Genomic DNA, 21,400 nt, shown 5'->3' with positions numbered 1-21,400 from the left:
AGTCCTTTCATCCTTTTCTGAAGGACACTTTGAAAAAGTGATACAAAAAGAATGGTCTTACAGTCCTGTATTGAATTCACAGATCTTAATACTTCAAAATCCTCCTAGCTTTGTGACTTTAGCCACCTTAGCCTTTGACACTTAAAGGTCACACGATGTATCTGCAGCTGTTGTGAATTTGATGATGAGTCTCCTTCTAAATGCCAAAGCACATTTCATCAGAGCAGATAGAAATACCATGAATACATTTCAGAAATGCATTACAGTTTGAGCTCTATAAACTAGTGATTTGAAGCAACCTTCTTACTCTTTTTTGAGGAGGAGGAAGGAAAAAAAATCACTTGTAGAACCTGTTGTCCCCTCTCCCACCTTCAGCTTCCTTTGAAATGACAGCCAACTCTGTTACATTTGTGAAAGAAATGCTTTGATCTCTCCCAGAAACACCATTGTTCTTCTGTGTCACTGAGTAAACATCCTAGATTGATGCTTCAGGAATAGTGGATGGTTTCTTACAGCAATGTAACTTGCTACTGCATGAGTTGCTGTTTGTTGTTCTTATGCCCTCTGTCCTGCTTTTATGAAAGCCATCTAAAAACCAAACAAACCCCTTAAAATTGCAAAGCCTGGGGGAGGGGGAGAGGTTGACCCTGCCTGTTGCATCAGTGTTGGAGAAGGCAAAGGGTACAGTTGTGTTTCTTGGCTGTTTTTGAAAAACTCTGGTGCTGTGGCTAAGACATGGGAGGGTTTTATTGAATCCTCAAAGGACAACAATGTCTTTTGATAACTGCTGTTGCTGTAAGGTAGGATGAGGATTCTTAGAGGTTTTCAGGGGCCCTAGAAAAAAAAAAAAGGTGGGGTTTTCTTGTGTTGTTTTTTTTTTGATGGGGGATTATTTTTCATCTAGAGCTCTTACCAGAATCCCAGCTGTTTGCTAATGGACATCTTACTGGAATCTTCATGTAAATACTTCCACATCCTTTCAGCAAGAGAACACTATTTTGACCATGCATGTTATTGCCACATCAAAACTGAAATGTAATCACTACCCTTACCAGGTGCCTTAATAGGGAACAGCAACTCTACAGTTCTTGGTAATGAAAAACTTTCAAAGTATATAAAGCTACTTCATCAGTGGAGCTAACACTGTTTATGTTCTTGACTGGAGTTAGAAAGAAAAAAAGCAACAACCAACAACAAACCCAAAAGAGCTTGTAGCCATGCAGCAGGGTAAAAACACTAATCATAGAGTCATAGAACTGTTAGGGTTGGAAGGGACATCAAAGTTCCAACCCCCTGCCATGGGCAGGGACACCTCACACTGCATCAGGTTGCTCAGAGCCATGTCCAGCCTGGCCTTTAAAACCTCCAGGGGTGAGGCTTCTACCACCTCCCTGGGCAACCTGTTCCAGCGTCTCACCACCCTCATGCTGAAGAACTTCTTCCTAACATCCCATCTGAATCTCTCCATTTCTAGTTTTGTTCCATTCCCCCCAGTCCTATCACTCCCTGACACCCTCAAAAGTCCCTCCCCAGCTTTCTTGTAGCCCATTTCAGATACCAGAAGGGCACAAGAAGGTCTCCTCGGAACCTTCTCCTCTCCAGACTGAACAGCCCCAACTCTCTCAGTCTGTCCTCGTAGGAGAGAAGCTCCAGCCCTCTGCTCATCCTTGTGGTCCTTCTCTGGACACGTTCCAGCACCTCCAGATCCTTCTTGGAATAGGGGCTCCAGAACTGGACACAGTACTCCAGGTGGGGTCTCACCAGAGTGGGGCAGAGAGGGAGAATCACCTCCCTGGCCCTGCTGGCCACACTTCTCTTGCTGCAGCCCAGGATGTGATTGGCTTTCTGGGCTGCAAGTGCACACCACTGGCTCATGTTGAGCTTCTCCTCCATCAGCACCCCCAAGTCCTTCAGTGCTATGCAAAAGTGTCATAACACAGACAATTCCATAGACTAAAAGGTTCACAGGTTCAACAAGACCAAATGCAAGGTCCTGCATCTGGGTCGGGGCAATCCCAAGCACCACTATAGGCTGGGCAGAGACTGGCTTGAGAGCAGCCCTGAAGACATGAGTAGACACTGTGTGCTTGCAGCCCAGGCCAATGGCATCCTGGACTGCATCAAAAGATGTGTGGCCAGCAGATTGAGTGAGGTGATTATGTCACTCTGCTCTGCTGAGACCTCACCTGGAGTACTGCATCCATCTCTGGAGCCCTCAATATAAGAAGGACATGGAGCTGATGGAGCAGGTCCAGAGGAGGGCCAGGAAAATGATCAGGGGGCTGGAGCAGCTCTGCTATGAGGACAGGCTGAGGGAGCTGGGGGTGTTCAGCCTGGAGAAGAGGAAGCTCCAGGGAGACCTAACAGCAGCCTACCAGGACCTGAAGGGGGCTACAAGAAGGATGGAGAGAGACTGTTTGCAAAGGGCTGCAGGGACAGGATGAGGGACAATTGCTTCAAACCAGAGAAGGGCAGATTGAGATTGGGTGTTAGGAACATTTTACTATGAGGGTGGTGAAACACTGGAACAGGTTGCTGATAGAGGTGGTTGAGGCCCCATCCCTGGAGATATTCAAGGTGAGGCTCAACAGGGCTCTGGGCAACCTGATCTAGCTGAGGATGTCCCTGCTGACTGCAGAGGGGGTTGGACTGGATGACCTTTAGAAGTCTCTTCCAAGCCAAACCCTTGAAGGCCCCTTCCAACCCAGACTGTTTTATGATTCTGTGAATGTCTTCTACTGTCTTTCCAAGTTGAGCAGACATTTGGATTGGCTAATGAAGATTTAGATTTGATGGGGCAGTGCTTGTTATCTCAAATATAAAAGTCAAAGCTGTACTTGAGAATGCTGGTCAGGATTTCTTAGCAAGACTTAAGACCAGCTACTTGGCGTGACCAACTTCATAGGGTGTTTTTGTTGTGGAGGAGAGTGGAGATGATGGTGTTTCCTGGTTTGGGGTTTTTTTGCTGCAAATTAAATTAAAAAATGACTGCAGCTTGCTTTCAAGCAAGCATGCACAATGCCTTTCCCAGCAGTATTTGTTTTTTAGAGAAAAGAGAATATATATATTGCTACTTTAAATTTTAAATTTCCCTTTTAATCTCCATGCATTTAATGTCAGGTGCATGAAGCAAGGCACTCATAGAAATAAAGCTTTATCTATATATCTTTGAAATACTGTAGTGGTTATGTCTGGATGTTTCTGAAATAATAGCTCTGAAAAACAAAGGATTTACTTCAGTAGGAGATATTTCTCTATATTTCAGAAGAAAAGGATTTGCTTTTCACACTCAGAGGATTATACAACATGACCATATTTTTAGACTTTATTGCTAGAGAAGTTAGGAAGATGAAAAGATGTGTTGGAAGGATCTTGTGATGATGCAGGACTGCTCATTTAAGTAGTGTTTACTATTTTGCAGCTTTCACTAGGCTTTGTTACACAATGAAATGTGTAATGCTTTCGTGTGCTCAAACAAATAGAGCTTGCCTGTGAATACTCACAAACTTCCTCTTAGGTCAGTTGATTTCCTGACCAGTGTTAACATTTAGACCCAAACTGTTAGAAGTCTGCTATAGTAAAGGGAAAAAACTGTCACTCTTTTTGGTCCTCTTTCAGGTTGCTTCTTTCTTGAGAAGCCTTGGTCTGAGGAAACAAAAAAATGGATTTGATACACTTATTTAGAAGATGTCTCTGAAATTCCTTTCTTTCAGTTGGTTGCCTCTGAAAATAAATGGAGTAATAGAATGAGCCACCAGATCCTAACCTGCCTTGTAAGGCTATGCTCTTCTGGTTACGTGGTGATTATAGTTGTGTAACTCCAAAATATTGCTGCTGTTTCAATTGGTGTCTTAATGGAACAGGCTACACTTCTTAGCAATGCTGGCACAATCCCAGGAAATGTAGTGATATATATATATATATATATAACAAAGCAATAGCTGTGTTTAAAACATTAAGGTAGTTATTGAAAATGTGTACTGTCACACATCCAGTGAGAAAGCTTGAAGCATGCTGGTTTGGGAAGTTACCATGGTGAAAAGCTATGCCTTTTCATAGCCCGATACTAATTAGCCTGGGTAGAGGCAGATAAAGGTTTTGTAATACAAATAACCCACATGTTGATGTTAAGGTTGAAAGTTCTGGCTATGTAGACACTAAGAAATGAGGACAAGATTGCTGAAGCTAATAGCTGATTATTTTTTCTTGTCCCCAAACATGTAGCTAGCTGGTTGTCTAATGAATGTAAAGTTGTCTAATACTGTCCTTGGTTTCATGCATATCTTTCCAAGTGGGTCTTTAATTCCATTTATAAGATGTATGGTAGTTGTATTGCATGGTCGTTTTTCAAGTTTAAACATTTTCCCCAGTTTTCTGACCCTTAATGTATTCTTTGATTTTTTTTTAATAGAAACAGTTCCTTAGTTTTGTGAGCTTTGGATATATTGTAGATTTACTTGAAGGTATTAGTATAAGCAGTGACTGAAATTATCATATACAAAACTTGACTATGAAAAGGTCAAGTTCAAGCAGCCTGTGAGATTTTTTTTTCCTGATCTCTACAATGGAAATTGTAGAGGTTGTCATTTTGTCCCTATTTGAAGTTAATGGAGAGTCTGCACTATGGCTGAAGAATCAGACCATCTGGATGGAGTGATGTATTGATTTCCCCCCACAGGCTCTCTGCTTTTCCCCCATCTTGGGTTTTTATATAAATGAGTGAGGAAAAATTGGGAACCCTCAAGGAGGAGATAGTACTAATGTATTTCATAATGTCAATGATGTCTATTTTTTGTGGATTGGGATGCACACAGCCCTTGGTGATGACTGTTTCTATGTTTTAGTACAGTTTAATTTTTGTTCTGCTTAGAATTTACTGCAGTGTTATGGCATCAACTGACTCAAGTCAAAAGGGTTTCTTCCTGCAAATTGTCAATCAAGCAGAGGCTACTGTATTGCAATTGGATTTTTCTGTGTGCTCCTGCTCCTTCAGAGAGCTGGTTGTTGACTCTGTCCTTTATTTTTAGCTTTGAGTGGACACTTCATTATGAGCAACTCCTATGCTACACCTCCTCATATCTGTGTATCTTAATGTTTTTCCTGCCCCGTGTTCTGAGGTCTGATCTTTCACTGAGCTGTGCTGTGTGGTTCATTACTTTCTAATGCTACTTCTGCTTCCAGTGCCACCTGATAAACCCTAAAGCTAGTCTAACAGCATTATCATATTGCTTACAGCATTGTTTCCTTTTTGTTAATCAGTAAACATGCATGGCCTACATAAATCCGAGCTGGCAGCTGTTTGATTAGTTTCAGCCTAAATGACATACTTAAAAATTGGAGTCCCTATCAGAAGAGCAACATGGAAGATCAGATTCCATGTAGGACAGCTCAGCAGAATGCTCTGTGCACAGATTTTCTGCCACAAGGTGATTTTTTTTTTTGACTAATGTCCAAAAAGTGTACTTCTTGCTCTTATGGACATTGTACTGTCACCTTGTGTTAACTAGGGGTTTAAAATGGTTATATCTTATGTTGTGGCCTTCATAAAGCCTGAAGAATCTTCCAGTTTTGCTGGGATTATATGGGATTGTATTTTTGCAATAAGATATCTGAAATACAGAACAACTTAGAATAAGATTATAGATGGATTAATTTTGAATCAGTCAGTGTCCAGTCCTACTGAAATGTTCTTGAAATTATGGAGAGATTCCACCTTCAAATAGTAGGTAAGAGCAGATCCTGAAGAGCAAATGCAGAATAATGTTCTAGTAGCCAGGACTGAGTTTGCAAGATATTTATTAAGAAATATTAACCAAAAAAAGAGCTGTAAATGCTTTTTTACGTAGCCTTTACATAAATTCAAACATCCATAGGGTGTATGATCTGTCAGATCTTTTCATTGATCTGTTTATCTTTCAAGAAAAATACAGCATTCCCACGGGGATAACAGACTTGGATGGTTGGAAGATAGAAACATTCTTAGTAAACATTTTAGTATTTATGTAATTCTTGTCTTCTTACTACCACTTAATCCTTTATTACTGTTCTGGAAGCAGTATAGAAGTCCTGTTGATTTTTTTGTTTTAATATTTTTGTTTGTTTGTTTAACTGCAAATTGAAGTGTTTTTTCCACTCCTTCAGATCTACAACAATCTCTTCTAACTTTACAGAAAGTCCATAGATAACATGATAACATTTTGGCTTACAATGGAAACATATTGTGATCAGAGATTTTTCCTTAAAGCAAAGGAACCTGCAAAGGAAGTTTAATGTACTCAAGATACTGATTTGACATGAGCAGCTCTGATGTAGTTTCATCAACTGGGAAAGAGGTTATATGTTTTAATAACAATTAGTTAACTTGGCCTTTTTACTAGTTTCAGAGTGTTGTCCTAGCATACCATTTGTTGTGATCGTTAGAATTTGAATTTTAGTTTCCAAGTTTGAATGTTCCTTGTGACTAATTTTCATTTGTTCCTATGCGTTTAAGTAGAGTTAGATCTCTCTTTCTTTCTGTATAGGCACAAACATAATCCTCTTTCCTTAGTGTCCATACGAAGAAGTTGAGCTCTTAGGTTTTCCATTGTCATAAATGGAAACATTTTTCTCTAGCTGTTCTACTTAGAATTCACTTATCTTGAACAGGGGAAGCAAAAGCTACAGGTATTGATTTGGAATACTTTGTTCCTCTCATTGTTTCTTTCTCTTCTGGATATACTTCTGGTATATTCTAGGACTGTAGCTTGCTTTCTGTTGTTGCATTACATGTGACACATTGCACTGAATACACAGTTAGTCTTTTATTGTGAAGGATGGGAGAGAGGGTTTTCTGTCTCAAGCTAGGAGAGGTTTAGTTCACTGACTTATTAAACTTCACATGACTTGTGCTGGAAGGTGTGGTAGAAATGCATAGTGTTATAGTGAGGAGGATGAGTTCCATGCTTTTTTCTGGCAGAGTGTTAGTTATTTCTAATAATAGGTTCATGACCTTGACTAATCTTCATTTAATTTCTCCTTTTCCTCTGTCTTTTGCCTATCTTAAACTATGTTTTAAGTCTTTCATACCACCACATTGATAACAGGTCGTAAAGTCTTATTGAGCTTATTGAGCTCACTCTCTCTGTAGGTGGTACTGTGTTTTCATACAACAGATTATTTTTATGGATCCAAGACATGTTACTAGAGCTATTTTTACATCTCTGTTCTTCCTGCTTTGGGGGAGAAACAATAAGCTGTCTTCAAAACTGAGAGCAAATGAGTATCTTCCCTTTTTTGTTCTCTTAGGTCACCAGCATTCCATGCATCATCTTAACATGTTCAGTCTTGGCAGCTCTTTGCTGGGGTAGCTCTTAACTGACTAGTGGGTTTTTTGTTTCCTGTTCTTTGAGCAGTCTCTTCACCATTGATATATATGCTTTTATTCGGCAAGGGGAGGTTCTAAACTGAATAAACAGAGTATCTTCTTTGGGATACAATCTTCATATAGTTACTGCATCTTTGATTTACAAAGGATGGAGTGGAGAAAGCAGCTTCCTTCTTACTTTTGAAGTTAGAGCATCACTGATCATAGCTTCCCCTTTTGCAACTTAACATTTGGTTTCTGTTCCAAATGACCAACTCCTCTGTTTTAGCTTTATCATTTAAGAAATGTCATTGTCAAGTGTCTTATTAATCCCAAAATATTTTTGTTTAAGAAAAAATTCTGATGGGTAGCATTCTCTGGCAGGCTTTGCTCTTTAACTTGTAATAGTAATTGTATCTTGGAAGCTTTTCCCCAACAGTAACTTTTGTTCTTATAATTTATTTCCAAGAAACCGTGCATCAGACTTGAGGGATTGTACTAAAAGATCTTCCTACTGTCCTTTCCAAAAGCACTTTTAAACCAGATTCTGAACACATTTAGAGTAAAACTATTTGCATTGTGCTAATCACTATTCTTTTAATTTATATAAGGGAATAGCTTCCAACTAACACTAATTCTGAGGGAGTTCTTGAAGGCTATCCATTCAATTTCTTGCTGGGGAAAACCAAAAACCCCCATCATCCCAACGGTCTAATTTTTTCTTTCTATTTCTCACAGTTCTTCCCACAACATGCCTTGTTATCTGTAAAAAACAAAAGTCTTCAAATCTTAGGCTCTAAGGAGAAGCCTTTAAACTCTATTTATGAAGGCCTTGAATGTTAGGAAGCTTGATACTTTGATACTTCTCTTGTTGAAGGAAGGGAAAGGGAGCAGAAATCCCTGTGTAAATACTCTTTTTCCCATGTTTTTCCTGTACATCTGCAAAGCTTACTCTTTGGCTGAAGTTCCTTCCCTTCTGCATCTCCCTCCCCAGACTGTCTCCCTTTAATATGGTGAGCTTTCTGCATACAAAAAGGAGCACAATGTTGTAACTTGGTTGTTGGATCTTGCTTAGCCTAAACTAATTCTGCATTCTTAGCTGTTGCGATGTTAGCGTCACTCGCTTGAAGCTCTGTTTTTATTTTCCATCTCTTTCTATTTCCTCTGGAATAATGGGCAAAACAGAACATAAAACTTGCCTTGGTTTATGTTCCTATTTTGCCAGTCCAGAAACTTTTATGGAAAGTACTTGTAGTAAGAAAGACCTTTGTCAAATACCTAAAAGCACTGGTAATAGCTGTAGTAGCCTCTACCATTGGGGGTGTGTGCAGGGGTGTGGGTGTGGATGTGTTGTAAGACCATGGGCATAAGATTTAGACTTTTTGTCTTTGTCTCACCTGTAAGATAGTGAGAACAGTACCCACCTCACAGGTTTTTTGAGGCTTGGTTCATTTACTTTTTAAAATAATGCTGATGGCCTCTGGAAGATGCTGCAGAGTGAGTAGTGGTGCTGCCTGCAGGCTAAAGACCGTTGTTGTTTTTTTCTGGCAGTATATAGGCCTGCCACAGATAGGGAAAGAATTTTGTTTGTTGTCTCTTTAAAGAAATTGCAAAAGTGCTTTGCTGGGGAGAATAGAAAGGGGCTTTCTGAAGAGGTGCTAAAGACTTGAAAATTCAGAGTGGTGATTGGTCACCTCTGCTTGATTGACAGGTTGCAGGGAAAAACAAAAACCCATTTGTTCTGGCTTAATGGAACTGGAAAACAGAAAATGAGTATCAGGTAAAAATTCCTTTTTTAAAATCTTTGCAGTTCTCCTTTAAACAGTGGAGTTTTTACACCAATCTACACCTCCCCCACTCCAATTAATTAGGAGTAGGAATCGCAGAAGCAGGCAGTTGCTAAGTTGTGTAATGTGGGTTGTCTGTCAGTGCGTTTTTCTAGCAGGCAGGTGTTCTGAAACACCACAGCAGCCAATGCTGCTGGGCTACCTTAGCAAGAAGGCAGAGGATGGAAGGCAAGAGGGTGTAGTGACTCAGCCCTGAACTGGACCCAGCTCTCTGGTTAGGCTCATTTAGCAGGACGCTCAAGGGGAAGCTTTTATTTTCACTTCCTATACTGTGCCTGCTTTGTGGATAAAGTCTGTCAGTTTCTACTACTATCAATTTGGCATCTTTCATGAGCATGATTACAAAATTTCACTGAAAAATGAATAGCTAAAAAGTAAACTATGTTTTAAAGTAACTTCTATCTAGCAGTATACTGTCTTACAGATTTTTATAATAATTTCCAACATCAGCACTGCAGTTTTGAGAATCATAATAGCAAATTATTTATTTCTGGTAACTTAATTATTTTGTATGTTGATGTATTTCAGATTGAAGGACAAGGACATGGTGCAGTTTTTGACTGCAAGTGCTCTCCTGATGGACAGCATTTTGCATGTACAGATTCTCACGGTCACCTTCTGATTTTTGGCTTTGGTTCCAGTAGCAAATATGACAAGGTACAGTGCAAGATGAAAATCAAAATGTTTTGTCTGTGTTGAATGTGTTTGTGCAAATTTTCGTGCAGAGCTACATTTCAAGAGGTTCTATCATGACACAATTTTAACATGGGATCTTTCAGATTCTTCTTGTTGACACTGAGCTTTCTTTCATTTGTCTTTTTTAAACTATGAAAGCATGCTATTAAACTATTGTCTACATAAAAGAAAAAATAACTGTAAAAAAGAAAAAAAGATAAATTGAAAAAGTTTGAAAAGTGACAAAGTTGTAAGTGTCTGGTAATGGATCCATGTGGCTAATATGAATTAAACTGCAGTGGAACTGATAACAGTTAAACATTCTGCTTTAAGTGTTTTTCTGGTTCCTAACTAAGACCAAACAGAAAGGTGTAACAGAACTAATGGCTGCAATCTGTGTGTAAAGCTTGCATAGCCTAGGAGGAAGTTCTTTACAATGAATGTGCTGTATGTTCTAGTGATACAGTTCTATGTCTGCTAATGAAGCCCTGCTGTCGTGGATGCCTTGGTGCTTATATAGCCGTGTTTCACTGTTACTGTGTGATTGAAATACTGCATCTTTGTTCTAATGTCATAGCTTGCACTGTGTATTCTAAGTGTGGGTGCCTTGCCACAGACCCTCATGACTGTAAAGATACGTGGTGGTGTTTTGTTTGGGTTTTTAGGCCCTCTGGATGAACGTGCACTATGAACAAACACACATTACCTAGTTTGGAGCGGCCACAAGGTCCTAGCTTTTCTATCTTGGGAAGAGGTGAGCTGTGTCTCTTCTCCTCTTTCTAAGGCTTTAGCAGGCATATCTGCTTCAGGGTTTTCTTCTCTGCTTCTGGTAGCTGATACTTAAAGGTTGTTGGTGAAGTCTGGGCATCAGGATCTTGCTTCCTGCTTTGGATCTTTGGACTCAAGCTTGCCTTGAAAGCTTTTTGGCAAACATCAACGCAGAGGGGCCTGAAGGAGGGAGAGCAAAAGAAATTTTATTCTTTGTCTTGCAAGCCACTGCATTTATTACTGTAGTCTTCCAGCTCTGATTTTGATGTCAGTTAGAGCAGCATTTGCATATTGGGCATTTTTTTGCCTTCTTGTCTCCCAACTATGATTTGAAGTATTTGGTATTTGGCTGCTGTTGCTTTCCCTAAGCTATTCCTAACAGTGCATTTCCAAAGAAACCAAATGTACAGAGACAAGGAAAGCAGAAGCAAGGAAAACCAGGATTATCAGATAATTATCAAGGTCTTTATCTTTCAGAGTTCTTACTCTTCCAAAATTTAAAGCCTGTTATAATGAAATATTTTTGTCACCATGTCCCACGGATTGTTCCAGGTTTGTTTTCCCCTGTAGTCATTTTGGACATGTATAGTCCTCTGCTACTCAGAAACATTGGAAATGAAATTGAAACCAAGAGCTTTTTTGTGGTAGATCAGGAGTTTCCTTTACACTGCCACTTGACAATTTGCTTTGTGAGGGATCAGATTTGTTTGAAGAGTAAAACCAATTGCTTTTCACTTCTTGAATTCTGCAGACCCTTTGCTCTCTTGGGTTTCTGCTGCAGCCTTGGAGAAAATACTGCTCGGAATTTTTCTCTTATTGGGTGATTTGAAGTGATCCTCTCCAGCTGTTACTGTGCCAGTGGTAATCTTGGCATTCTTGACCATAGAAGAAAATGGCAGCAAATAGGACTTACATTTATTGCCTCTTTAGTCTTGGTCTTCAACTCTCAGAATACTCATCCTGGAAGTTTATGATCACTTCCTTGTCTGGTTCCATCTTCTGTTTCATTTTTCTCTGACCTAATTCAGAGAAAAATGCAAGTACAGATAGGTCTATGCTGAAGATTAGGTGTTCTATTTTTCTATGCTCCTCCTTTCAGATACTTGGGTTTTGTTCAGGCACCTTGTGAGAATATGTGCTGATTATACCTGTGGAGTTTTTGGCTTTAAAGCTTTAAAGTGATTTCCATCTCCCTTGGGGAATGATTTTTACAGAAGAAAGGAGTGTGATCACCTGTCCTGTATTCCTGCATTTGTGAGTTCTACTCAGAACAATAATTTTTTTCCTGAGATAGTGTTAGCTCTTCTGAGAGAACAAGCTCTGGGTTTTCACATTAATGTTTCTTCATGTTGTGTTCAGTAGTTCTGTGTTCCCCAGTTGACTGAAACAACTGTCCAGGAGCTATTTTTCTTTTTCCCCATATTGTGATCTTGGCCACGATGAAGGCCATGGGATGGCTTTGGCTTGTTTTCTTTTTATTGGAGAGAGAGAACAAAAAGAGGAGAGGACAAAAAGAGGAGAGAACAAAAAGAGGAGAGACAGAAAAAGGAGAGAGTTTTTGCTGCTTGTTTGGGACCTCTTTTGGTTTTTTGACCCAATTAAAGGAACCTTGAACTAGTCTCAGGATTTTTGAGTGTGTGAAAATCATCAGAGATGAGATAAGCTCACTGTCAACAGGGCACGTGCACTTCTTGCTTAGGTAGAAACTTGGCCAAAAATGCCTACTGGTCCTAAACATAAGGTACATTTTTGTTGACTTGACTTGGAATGGGCTCAATCTCTGAGCTTTTTAAGGCTTTTATTCCTGTAGTCTGTCCTGACCACTGTTCTTTGCTGTGGGTTGATAGCTCCTGTGTGGTGGATTGGTGCAGCAGTAGGACATCAGTGTAGGTGTGCCCGTTTGGAGAATCTGAGCCTTCTGCATCCAAAGTGTAGTCACTGAAAGAGAATCTATTTGGACAGCTCAGACCTCGTGGAAAGCTTTCGTGCTCAAACCCAAGCTGGGTTTTGTGAAGTCATGTGGGCAGAGAATTCATGTCCTAATGATGGTGTGGTATCTTATGAATTTGCTCTCTTATAGTATGTCAAGAAACAGGTCTGACTGTTAGTACTTTTAACTTTTGTCTGCTGAACATAGCCATCTAAGGTTCTCTGAAAGTCTAACTCTTCCAAATCCTGAGAAAAAAAAAATGGAATAGTCTAAGCATAAGATTATTGCCCTTGGTTCCAGTAGGGATGTTCTAGTGTTCTACCTAAGAGTAGAGTCTGGGCCTGGGTTCTTCCTGAAATGCCATTCTTATCTCATGGAGTAGAAAATGGTTCTTTACTCTCTACTATATCATACCTGATTGCAGTACAGAGTACACAGAGGGTACTTGCAAAGGAGTCTCTGTCCCTGCAAAGATGTCTTGCACCAGAGACTACTCTGGTAGAGGTCACTGAATCTAAGGAAGGATTCCAGGTCTTGCCTTTGCTTACAAAACCTGAGATGCAGAAAACACTGTACATCACAGCACACTACAGCTCACAGTCTGGTCATGCCATTGGAATCTCTTCTTTCTCAGTGTGGAAAGTACTTAGGAGAATTTACTCTAGGTGAAAGTACTGGATGCTCTTCTGTTAAGATTCTAGGGAAAATCCTAAGTCCTCCTAGAAGACCTGTGTCTTTGTTGCATGGAGCTATTTAAACTGAAAGAACAAAGTTGTTAAGCAGGTCTTGATTCTGTCAGTATGATACATGGAAGTTTCATTTGGCCTCTGTTAAGTTAATAGATCTGGCAACAAGATTTCATCCAGCCAAGGCTTCTTACTGCAGTGAGATGTCACCTTGTCCATACACACTTTGGAAGGGCAGCCTTTTGAATCCCTGAATAAATTCTTTGCCATTGCATCTTTCTATAAATCTTACAATTTTCTCTCTGTTACTTCTCTGAATTTTTGTGGGGTCCAGATCCCATGATTCCTGTGGTTTATTTATTAATGTATTTTTATCCACCTCATGTGGATGCATGTAGGCATTTTCTGATGTTGTAATTGACAGATATTTGTCAACACCCTTCCCTCCTGGACTTCTCATACCAAGGACAGGAAACCTTTGTAGTTGAAGGATCATACCCCTTAGCAGATGCTCTAACCTCTGCATTACTGATTTCTACTTAACAAGTTACTGGAAACTGTTAAGAATTAGTCATGATCATGCTCTTCAGAAACTGGTGTATATTCTGTGACAACTTATGCATTCTGTTGTGCTTAAATCCCTGTTTTTAACACCTAAAACAAGATTTTTTTGAGATCTGTTTTGAGTCAATTGTTTAATCATTTTTATACTGCACTAGAAATCGAAGTTGGGTGAATGATGGTTTTATTTGTTCAAGGAAACTGTGTGCAGGAGCTGCCAAGAGGTTTGCTTGCTTGGTGGTGTTGGGATATGTAGCATACATGTCACTTACCTTCTGAAATTTCTCTTTTTCTCCTTGTGGTTCAATATCTTTATGATTGCATGAGAAGTGAGATGCATGTACCAGCAAGAGATGGGGCCACAAATGTTTTTACATTCTGTTTGGACAGAATTTCTCAGTCTTGAGTGTCTGTGGAAAGTTATCTACAGTAAATTATGAGCTGGTAGACTGAAACAGAAAAATTTGAGCTTGAAGAGTGCAACTTTAGATCAGCTTTATCTATTGGAACTTTTTGACATATCTACTATTACAGTAGGAATTATATGTTTGCCTGCTAGTGTTATATTTGGCAATGACAGGATGTGATAAATATTTTCCTGTTCCTTCTCTTTCTAAACTGTAGCCCATAAGTCTGTGACACAGTCTTTCATTATCAGAATATATATATTCATATATTCAGAGTTTAGAAGAAAATTTGTAAACTGTCTAATACATCCAGAGTGTCTTCAGTTAAATGTCTTCAAGTAGTTAAATATTGTCCAATTCCTCTGTTCTTTAAATGTTTCCCACCCTCAAACATGGATTATTCTCCTTGCACTATAATAAAGGAATACTAAGGGAGGGGGGGAACCAAGAGACACCCCCCCCCCCAAAAAAGGCAACCAACCAAAAAAAACAAGTCATAAAATTTTCCCCTTTAAACTGAGATGAAGTGATGAGCTTATAACCTTGTTTTTGCAAAAGTGACCACAAGTAACATTGTTAAAAGTACTTTTGGCAGTTCTCTTCTATGTGCTTTTTTTTCAATAGGTTCTTTAAAAAAAAATTACAAAATGACTTTGTTTGCAGATAGCAGATCAGATGTTCTTTCATAGTGATTATCGGCCCCTTATCCGTGACGCCAACAACTTTGTCCTGGATGAACAGACACAGCAGGCTCCACACCTTATGCCTCCCCCCTTTTTGGTTGATGTGGATGGGAACCCTCATCCCGCGAGGTATCAGAGACTAGTTCCTGGTCGTGAGAACTGCAGGGAGGAACAGCTTATTCCTCAGATGGGAGTGACATCTTCAGGTATGGAAAATTTCAATTCACTACACGGTGTGCTGTCTAGTTACCTCCAGGTGTTCTGCACTTTCACTTTGTCCTTTTGCTCCATTTCTGAGCAGAGTAGCTCACTTGATGTGGAAGGATTGCAGTGCCCCTGGCACTAAATGCTTGTGACAGTTGCATTTACAGTGTTGTCATCGGTCAAGTCACTACGATGCTACGATGCCAGTTAGCTTACATTATTGAAACAGTGCATGATGCTGAGTGGGCTTTCAGCTCATCTTCTTGGGGTAGGCGTTCCTGCTTCAGAAAATCTAGATCAGCTGGAACAGGTGACACCTGCAAGAAGAGGAAAATGAGAGACAACTGAAGCATGGAGAATCCTCTTTAGATGAAGGCAGTCATTCAGCTTAAGTCTTGATGCTATCTACGAGTGTCATGGGTTGAAAATTCCCCTCAACATTAAATTGCCAGACCAGCCCAGTTGGAAGCAAATGAAGCTGTATTTAAAAGCAAAACTACAATCTACAATGAATATATACAAAATATGCAATATTTACAGGTATTTACAACTGATAAACAGCACAAGAACCCCCCTGGCCAAAAAAAAAGGGAGCTAATAGCTTTCCTTTTTCCCTGCTCCCTTCCTTACCTTGCTGTATAGAAAGGTACAAGAGAAAGAGCAGAGAATTGATTTTTAGTACTTAGCCAAAACAAAGAACACAGCCAAGGTCAGCAGAGCCAAGCAGAAGGCACAAGTTAGTGTTTCCTAGAGCAAGGAAGCCAAAAAGAGAATGTTAGCTTACATTACCAGCCTTACCATTATTTTCCTTTTTACACCCAATGGTGGTTTATTTACATTCTACCACTTTGTTCAAGATCTGTGGAAATTTTCTAGGCATAGCCTGAAACTATCACAATGAGAATAAAAAAAAAATCTAGGAAGTTCCTCAAAAGTTCTGTTCTCCATGCACACAGCATGAGAGGAACATGCACATTTTGGGGCAGTGGCTGGCTTTTGCAAACTGCCTGAATATGGTCCATATGGTCATTTGTAGACCTCATTTTTAGATTACAAGCCACTGAACACTTAGAAATAGTGTAAGGAGCATTTCCTTATTTGTTCTAAAATTACAGGAGGAAATACCTCCTGAGAAGCGACTTGAAGAAGAAAGAATGATTTATGCTCATGGCCTTGGAGATGAATTTTATTTCTGAGGAAGGTTGCAATTTTACTTTGTTGCTATAGTTAGAGTATGGATCCATGATGTTCTGAAATTCTCCGATTTCATAATGTCCTGGGCACATTCTCCAATATAATGTCTTGAAACAAGTCAGGCTCTGCACTGGGCGGTTGTGGAGTCTCCCTCTCTGGAAGTATTCAAACCCCACCTGGATGTGTGTGGTCTGCTCTAGGTGATCCTGCTCTGGCAGGGGGATTGGACTGGATGAGCTTTTGAGGTCCCTTCCAGCCCCTAACATTCTGTGGTTCTGCACACAAACCCAACAGTATTAAATTTAACAGTGTGTCTGACACATGAATGTCTATAGTAACATCATGTCCATAGTGTTCTATTTAATGGCAGCATGCTGTCTACCAGACTGACAGAGAGCCAGAGACATTATGGAGAGACAGAAGATGTTTTTCTACCTCTTTACAGTTCAGCAACAATATATAATATTTTTATGCAGAGCTAAACTGTGTTCATGCAATTTATAGCTTTCCTTTTGCTAAGGAAGCTCCATTTCTTTCTGAAACTTTATTGTGAGATTTGATGGATCTCCCTTAAAGCAATGACAATCTGTCTCTTGTCAAAGTTTATGAAGGACTTCTAAGAGTAGGGAGAACTCAGTCACATTTGATTCACTGCTCAGATGTACATGAAGCTCCTTTAGGCCAGATGTTTTGAATGATGTATTTTAATTTGTTATTTATTTTTTTAGAAATTTGTATCTTTTTTTTTTTTTAAGAAAAGTTGCTGTTACTTGTGACAACAAAATCTCACAAGCTACACAGATAAAAATCCTTCCTTTTATTTAGGTAGCAATTTCCTTATTTCAAGTCATTGGGTTATTAGTAGCAATTCCTGTTGTTTTCAGCAGACATCGTGTCTGCTTGTGAGATCACCAAATAAATCTGACTGACTCACTACCTGAGACAGAGAACATCCAGCTGTGGTTATACCAGAGCTCATTCCATGATTTCAAGCTTCTGTTGCCTTAGGGAAGTTGGCTTCAAGTATAACCTTGAAACTGAGAGCACTATCCTAAGTATTTATGTTCTTTCTGCATGCCATCTAGTCAGGGCTGGCTGCTTCTGTCTAGCTACATAATCAAAGCTCCTCATGTCATGGCACAACTACTGTGCTGTTTTGTCTTTGATCTTGCCAAGTGTAGTTTGTACCATGATACCTCTTTCTAGTTGTGCTGGAGAATTAATTTCTGTAGCTTGTTTCTTCAAACATTACCATCCCTCATTACAAAGCTTTTCCAAGTTCTGCTTCTCTTGACCAGAGCTTTCCACTGCTCTACTCCACCATCTAACTATTCTGTGTGGAGGTATCTGACTTCCTTTTCAAATCAGCACTGTAAATCTTGCCTCCATACCTCTAATTTTTTTTTTCTGACCATTGTGGGAGGTCAGTTTTTTGTGTTGTTTATGCTTACACACTGTGCATCTTGTTTGCTGTGCAGAGACAGTCTTACCACCTTGTAGTTACGTCTGCCTTTTATTCAAGAGACCTCTACCCAAAAGGAGGTTTCTTGGCTGTTAAACATACCAATGAAAACTGTCATTACTTAACCCATGTCATTATTATGCCTTTGTGGAGATCAAAAGAGCATTTTTACTGATGAGTTTTCTGCAGTATAGATAATTATTTTCTTGTTCAGTTAGACTTGCTTGAGGTGGTCCTTTCCTTGAAGCTTATACTGAAGTGTTCTATAGTGCTTTTGGGTTAAGGCTGAGCACACACTTGAACACCTGAGCACACACTGGCTGACCTGACAAACAACAGTACTATTAAGCTTCTGTGACTTACTGGCAATTGATCTAATTTAAAGTTGTATTCAGAGTGGCATGTGATCATCTTGACTCTGCTCCAGAAAATAAAATGTTCTCAATATATGGGGGAAAAAAAAAGTTGTTCTGTTTAAAAAATGGCTGTTACAAGAGTATGTATGCTTGCATGCTTACACATGTGATTATGTGTTGTACTTTCATGGATTTCTTGAGTGTGAGTTGGAAGAGACCTTAAAGATCATCTAGTTCCAACCCTCCCTGCTATGGGCAGGGACACCTTCCACTAGCCCGGGTTGCTCAAGACCTCAACCAACCTGCCCTTGGACACCTCCAGGGAGGAAGCATCCATAACCTCCCTGGGCAACTTGTTCCAGTGTCTCACCACCCTCACTGTCAAGAATTTGTTCCTAATCTCCAGTCTAAATCTACCCTCTCACGTTTCAATCTATTCCCTCTTGTCCTATCACTACAAGCCGTTGTGAAAAGTCCCTCCTAAGCTTTCCTGTAGGCCCCCTTCAGGTACTGGAAGGCTGCTATAAGTTCTCCCTGGAGCCTTCTCTTCAGGCTGAACAGTCCCTGTTCTCATAGCCTGGTAGGGTGAGGTGCTCCAGCCCTCTGATCATCTTCATGGCCCTCCTCTGGACCCATCAAAGTGAAAACTTAGGTGAGCTGTTTGTAACATTTGAATCTTCAACATTTGTGTGTTGTTCTCTTGTATATTCTGCTTTACAGGGTTGAATCAGGTTCTTAGTCAACAAGCAAATCAAGAAGTCAGTCCATTGGATAGCATGATTCAAAGACTTCAACAAGAGCAGGACCAGAGACGTTCTGGGGAGGCAGGAACCAGTAGTGCCAGCCGGATAAGCAGAGGTAGCTTATGGGGGGGTGGAATGGATGGTGTGGTGTAGCTTTCCTATTGAAACAGCTGAGAGTTGGAAAACATGAATCATACTGCTGTGCACGATTTGTGCATTTTGTTGAACTACTAGAAAGAAAGGAGGTATGGATCAACAGAAAATAATACAGCATTGCCATCTTTTATCTTTCTGCAGGATCTCAGGACTCTTAACATTACAAATTTATCATTGCTATTGTCTGTGCAGCTGCTTTGCTTTAGAACTACCCTCCTGGGTAGCAATCTGGAACTGGCCATCGACTTGATGGGAATCTGAATTGTCTCAAATAAAATAAGAAGGAGAAAAGAGGAAGGAGTTGCTTATTTTTCAGTACAGCTGTTCCTTTGCTTAGTCTTGCACTACATTGCCCAGTGCTTTAAAAATCCTGGTTGGCAATCCAGCATAGTAAGCCAGAACAGTTTGTGTGTGGAAAGATGTAGGGAAAGGCTGAAATTTTGCTACAATGTAGGTGTTTGAAGGATGTTGCATGTGCAGGTTTCTGGGGATTTTTTTGTATGTGTGTGTTGGTTTTTTGTTGGCTTTTGTTTGGTTAGCAGTTTTTTGTTTGCTTCGTTTTCTTTGTTGTTGGCTTTTGGTGTGGTGGTGTTTTTTTAAATCTTTTGAACATTTCAGAAATTTACAGCTTGGGTAATTAAAAATTTCACATAATGTGGCCTTTTTTGAAGATAGAAGGCTGTTAAAGGACTGCTACACTTAGTCAGCTCACTTTTATAATAGGGATCTAGAGTGCAGAAGCAATAGTCAGCTTCACAGAACAGATTTTTTTAAAGGACAGCAAACCCACTGAATCATTTGTTTCACTTTGGATTGTGGATACAACTGCTCTTTTTCAATGTGAATTATTAATGAGAGTACTGCAGCCCAGTAACTGTTTAAATATGTGTTGTGGTGACTGTAGAAGCTGCTGAAATAGTTATATTCAGGTAAATACTTGATTTCTTCTGAAGTAACAGATGAAGTAAAATTCTCTTTTCTTGAACTCTGAGTTTTTAAATGCATCCCTTAGACTTTCAGGTGAAGTAAAACTATGTCTTCTTGACTTTTTAGGGTCTGTAAGTTCTACCTCAGAAGTACATTCACCACCAAATATCGGGTTAAGGCGCAGTGGACAAATTGAAGGTGTCCGTCAGATGCACAGCAACGCACCCAGAAGTGAAATTGCCACTGAGAGGGACCTTGTGGCATGGAGTCGAAGGGTTGTGGTGCCTGAACTGTCCTCTGGTGTGGCCAGGTAAACATAGGCCAAGTTTGCTGCCAATTCTCATTTGGTGAACTTAATCAAATGGAACAGTTTTGGAATTCACAATGTCATAGAACTCTCTGTGTGGTATTTATCTATTCTGTGGTATTTATCTATTCTGTGGTCTCCTATTTCTTATCAGTTTCAGTTTGAAATCATTTGTTGTTTGCATATCACTTAAAGACTCTTGGAATGATAGATTTGTGAATAAAAATTGACAGAGTAATTTAACTTGTATATGCAACAAGCTCCAGTTGCCTCAGTGTTCCCTGATTTGTAGCATAAGATAACAGTATGTTTTCACTCCTGTTTGTCCTGCCATTATATGATATTTTGTGGCTGGGACACTGGATTAGGTGTCCATTAGATGCCTGAGGTAAGTTTTTATTTCCAGACTGAAACTTTGTTTTGTTCAGTAATTAACTCCTGTGATAAATACTTACATCAGTAAGGCAAAAAGCCCTACTAGCCACAATTAACAGAAGGTTTTTAAGGAGATTCAAAACTTACTTTGTTCAGAGGGTAATTTTGAAGCCATATTCTGACTGGAAATAGAACTACTGTTCAAAGAAATACTATAAGGGTTGAAGATTTGTTCCTTCATTTGTAATAGATCCTCTCCACTGTAGTATTTTGCTTTATAAAGTTAACCTCTCAATTTTCCTTTTTACAGTAGGCAGGAGGAGTGGAGAACAGCAAAGGGAGAAGAAGAAGTAAGGGTGTATCGATCAGAAGAGAAACGGAAACACATAACGAGTCACATTCAAAGGGAAAACAAAATACCTGCATTCTCTAAGGTAAATAGTCACTTCTGCCTTGTTGCACTAGGGAGCATAAAATTTAAACTCAGTGTGTTAGGCCACATCAATTTATGTTCCTGGCTCAGAAAAGACCTCCAGAGGTCCCTTCTAACCCCTAATGTCCTGTGCGATTATTGTGAAGGACACTTGACTAATTTGTTTCATTCTGTTGTGCATGGCTCCTCATACCATGTTTCATGATGCTAAGAGGCAGATGTACTTTATGGAAAAGTTGCAGTTTGGTAGCAGAAGTTATTGCTGTAACACTGACCTTTTTGATCTCTCCTTCAGCAGTGAAACTTGAGAGCTTGATGAGAAGTGAACAGCCCCAGAAGGCTGA

At 39.7% G+C, this 21,400-nt stretch overlaps 1 protein-coding gene across 1 annotated transcript in view; it reads left to right on the top strand.

Annotated features, from left to right (window-relative positions):
• The window catches only part of PHIP (pleckstrin homology domain interacting protein), a 109,315-nt gene that overhangs the window by 48,729 nt on the left and 39,186 nt on the right, over nucleotides 1-21,400 (top strand). The window contains exons 16-20 of the mRNA XM_054399307.1: nucleotides 9,718-9,846; nucleotides 14,880-15,105; nucleotides 18,836-18,973; nucleotides 20,068-20,251; nucleotides 20,934-21,057. Coding sequence (XP_054255282.1) covers nucleotides 9,718-9,846; nucleotides 14,880-15,105; nucleotides 18,836-18,973; nucleotides 20,068-20,251; nucleotides 20,934-21,057 — 801 coding nt within the window. The remainder of the gene's footprint in view (nucleotides 1-9,717; nucleotides 9,847-14,879; nucleotides 15,106-18,835; nucleotides 18,974-20,067; nucleotides 20,252-20,933; nucleotides 21,058-21,400) is intronic.

The sequence above is a fragment of the Indicator indicator genome, chromosome 2, assembly GCF_027791375.1.
Source record: "Indicator indicator isolate 239-I01 chromosome 2, UM_Iind_1.1, whole genome shotgun sequence".
In the NCBI taxonomy this organism is placed as follows: Eukaryota; Metazoa; Chordata; class Aves; order Piciformes; family Indicatoridae; genus Indicator; species Indicator indicator.
Note: the sequence above shows the minus strand (reverse complement) of the source record. Positions and strands in the feature narration are given on the sequence as shown.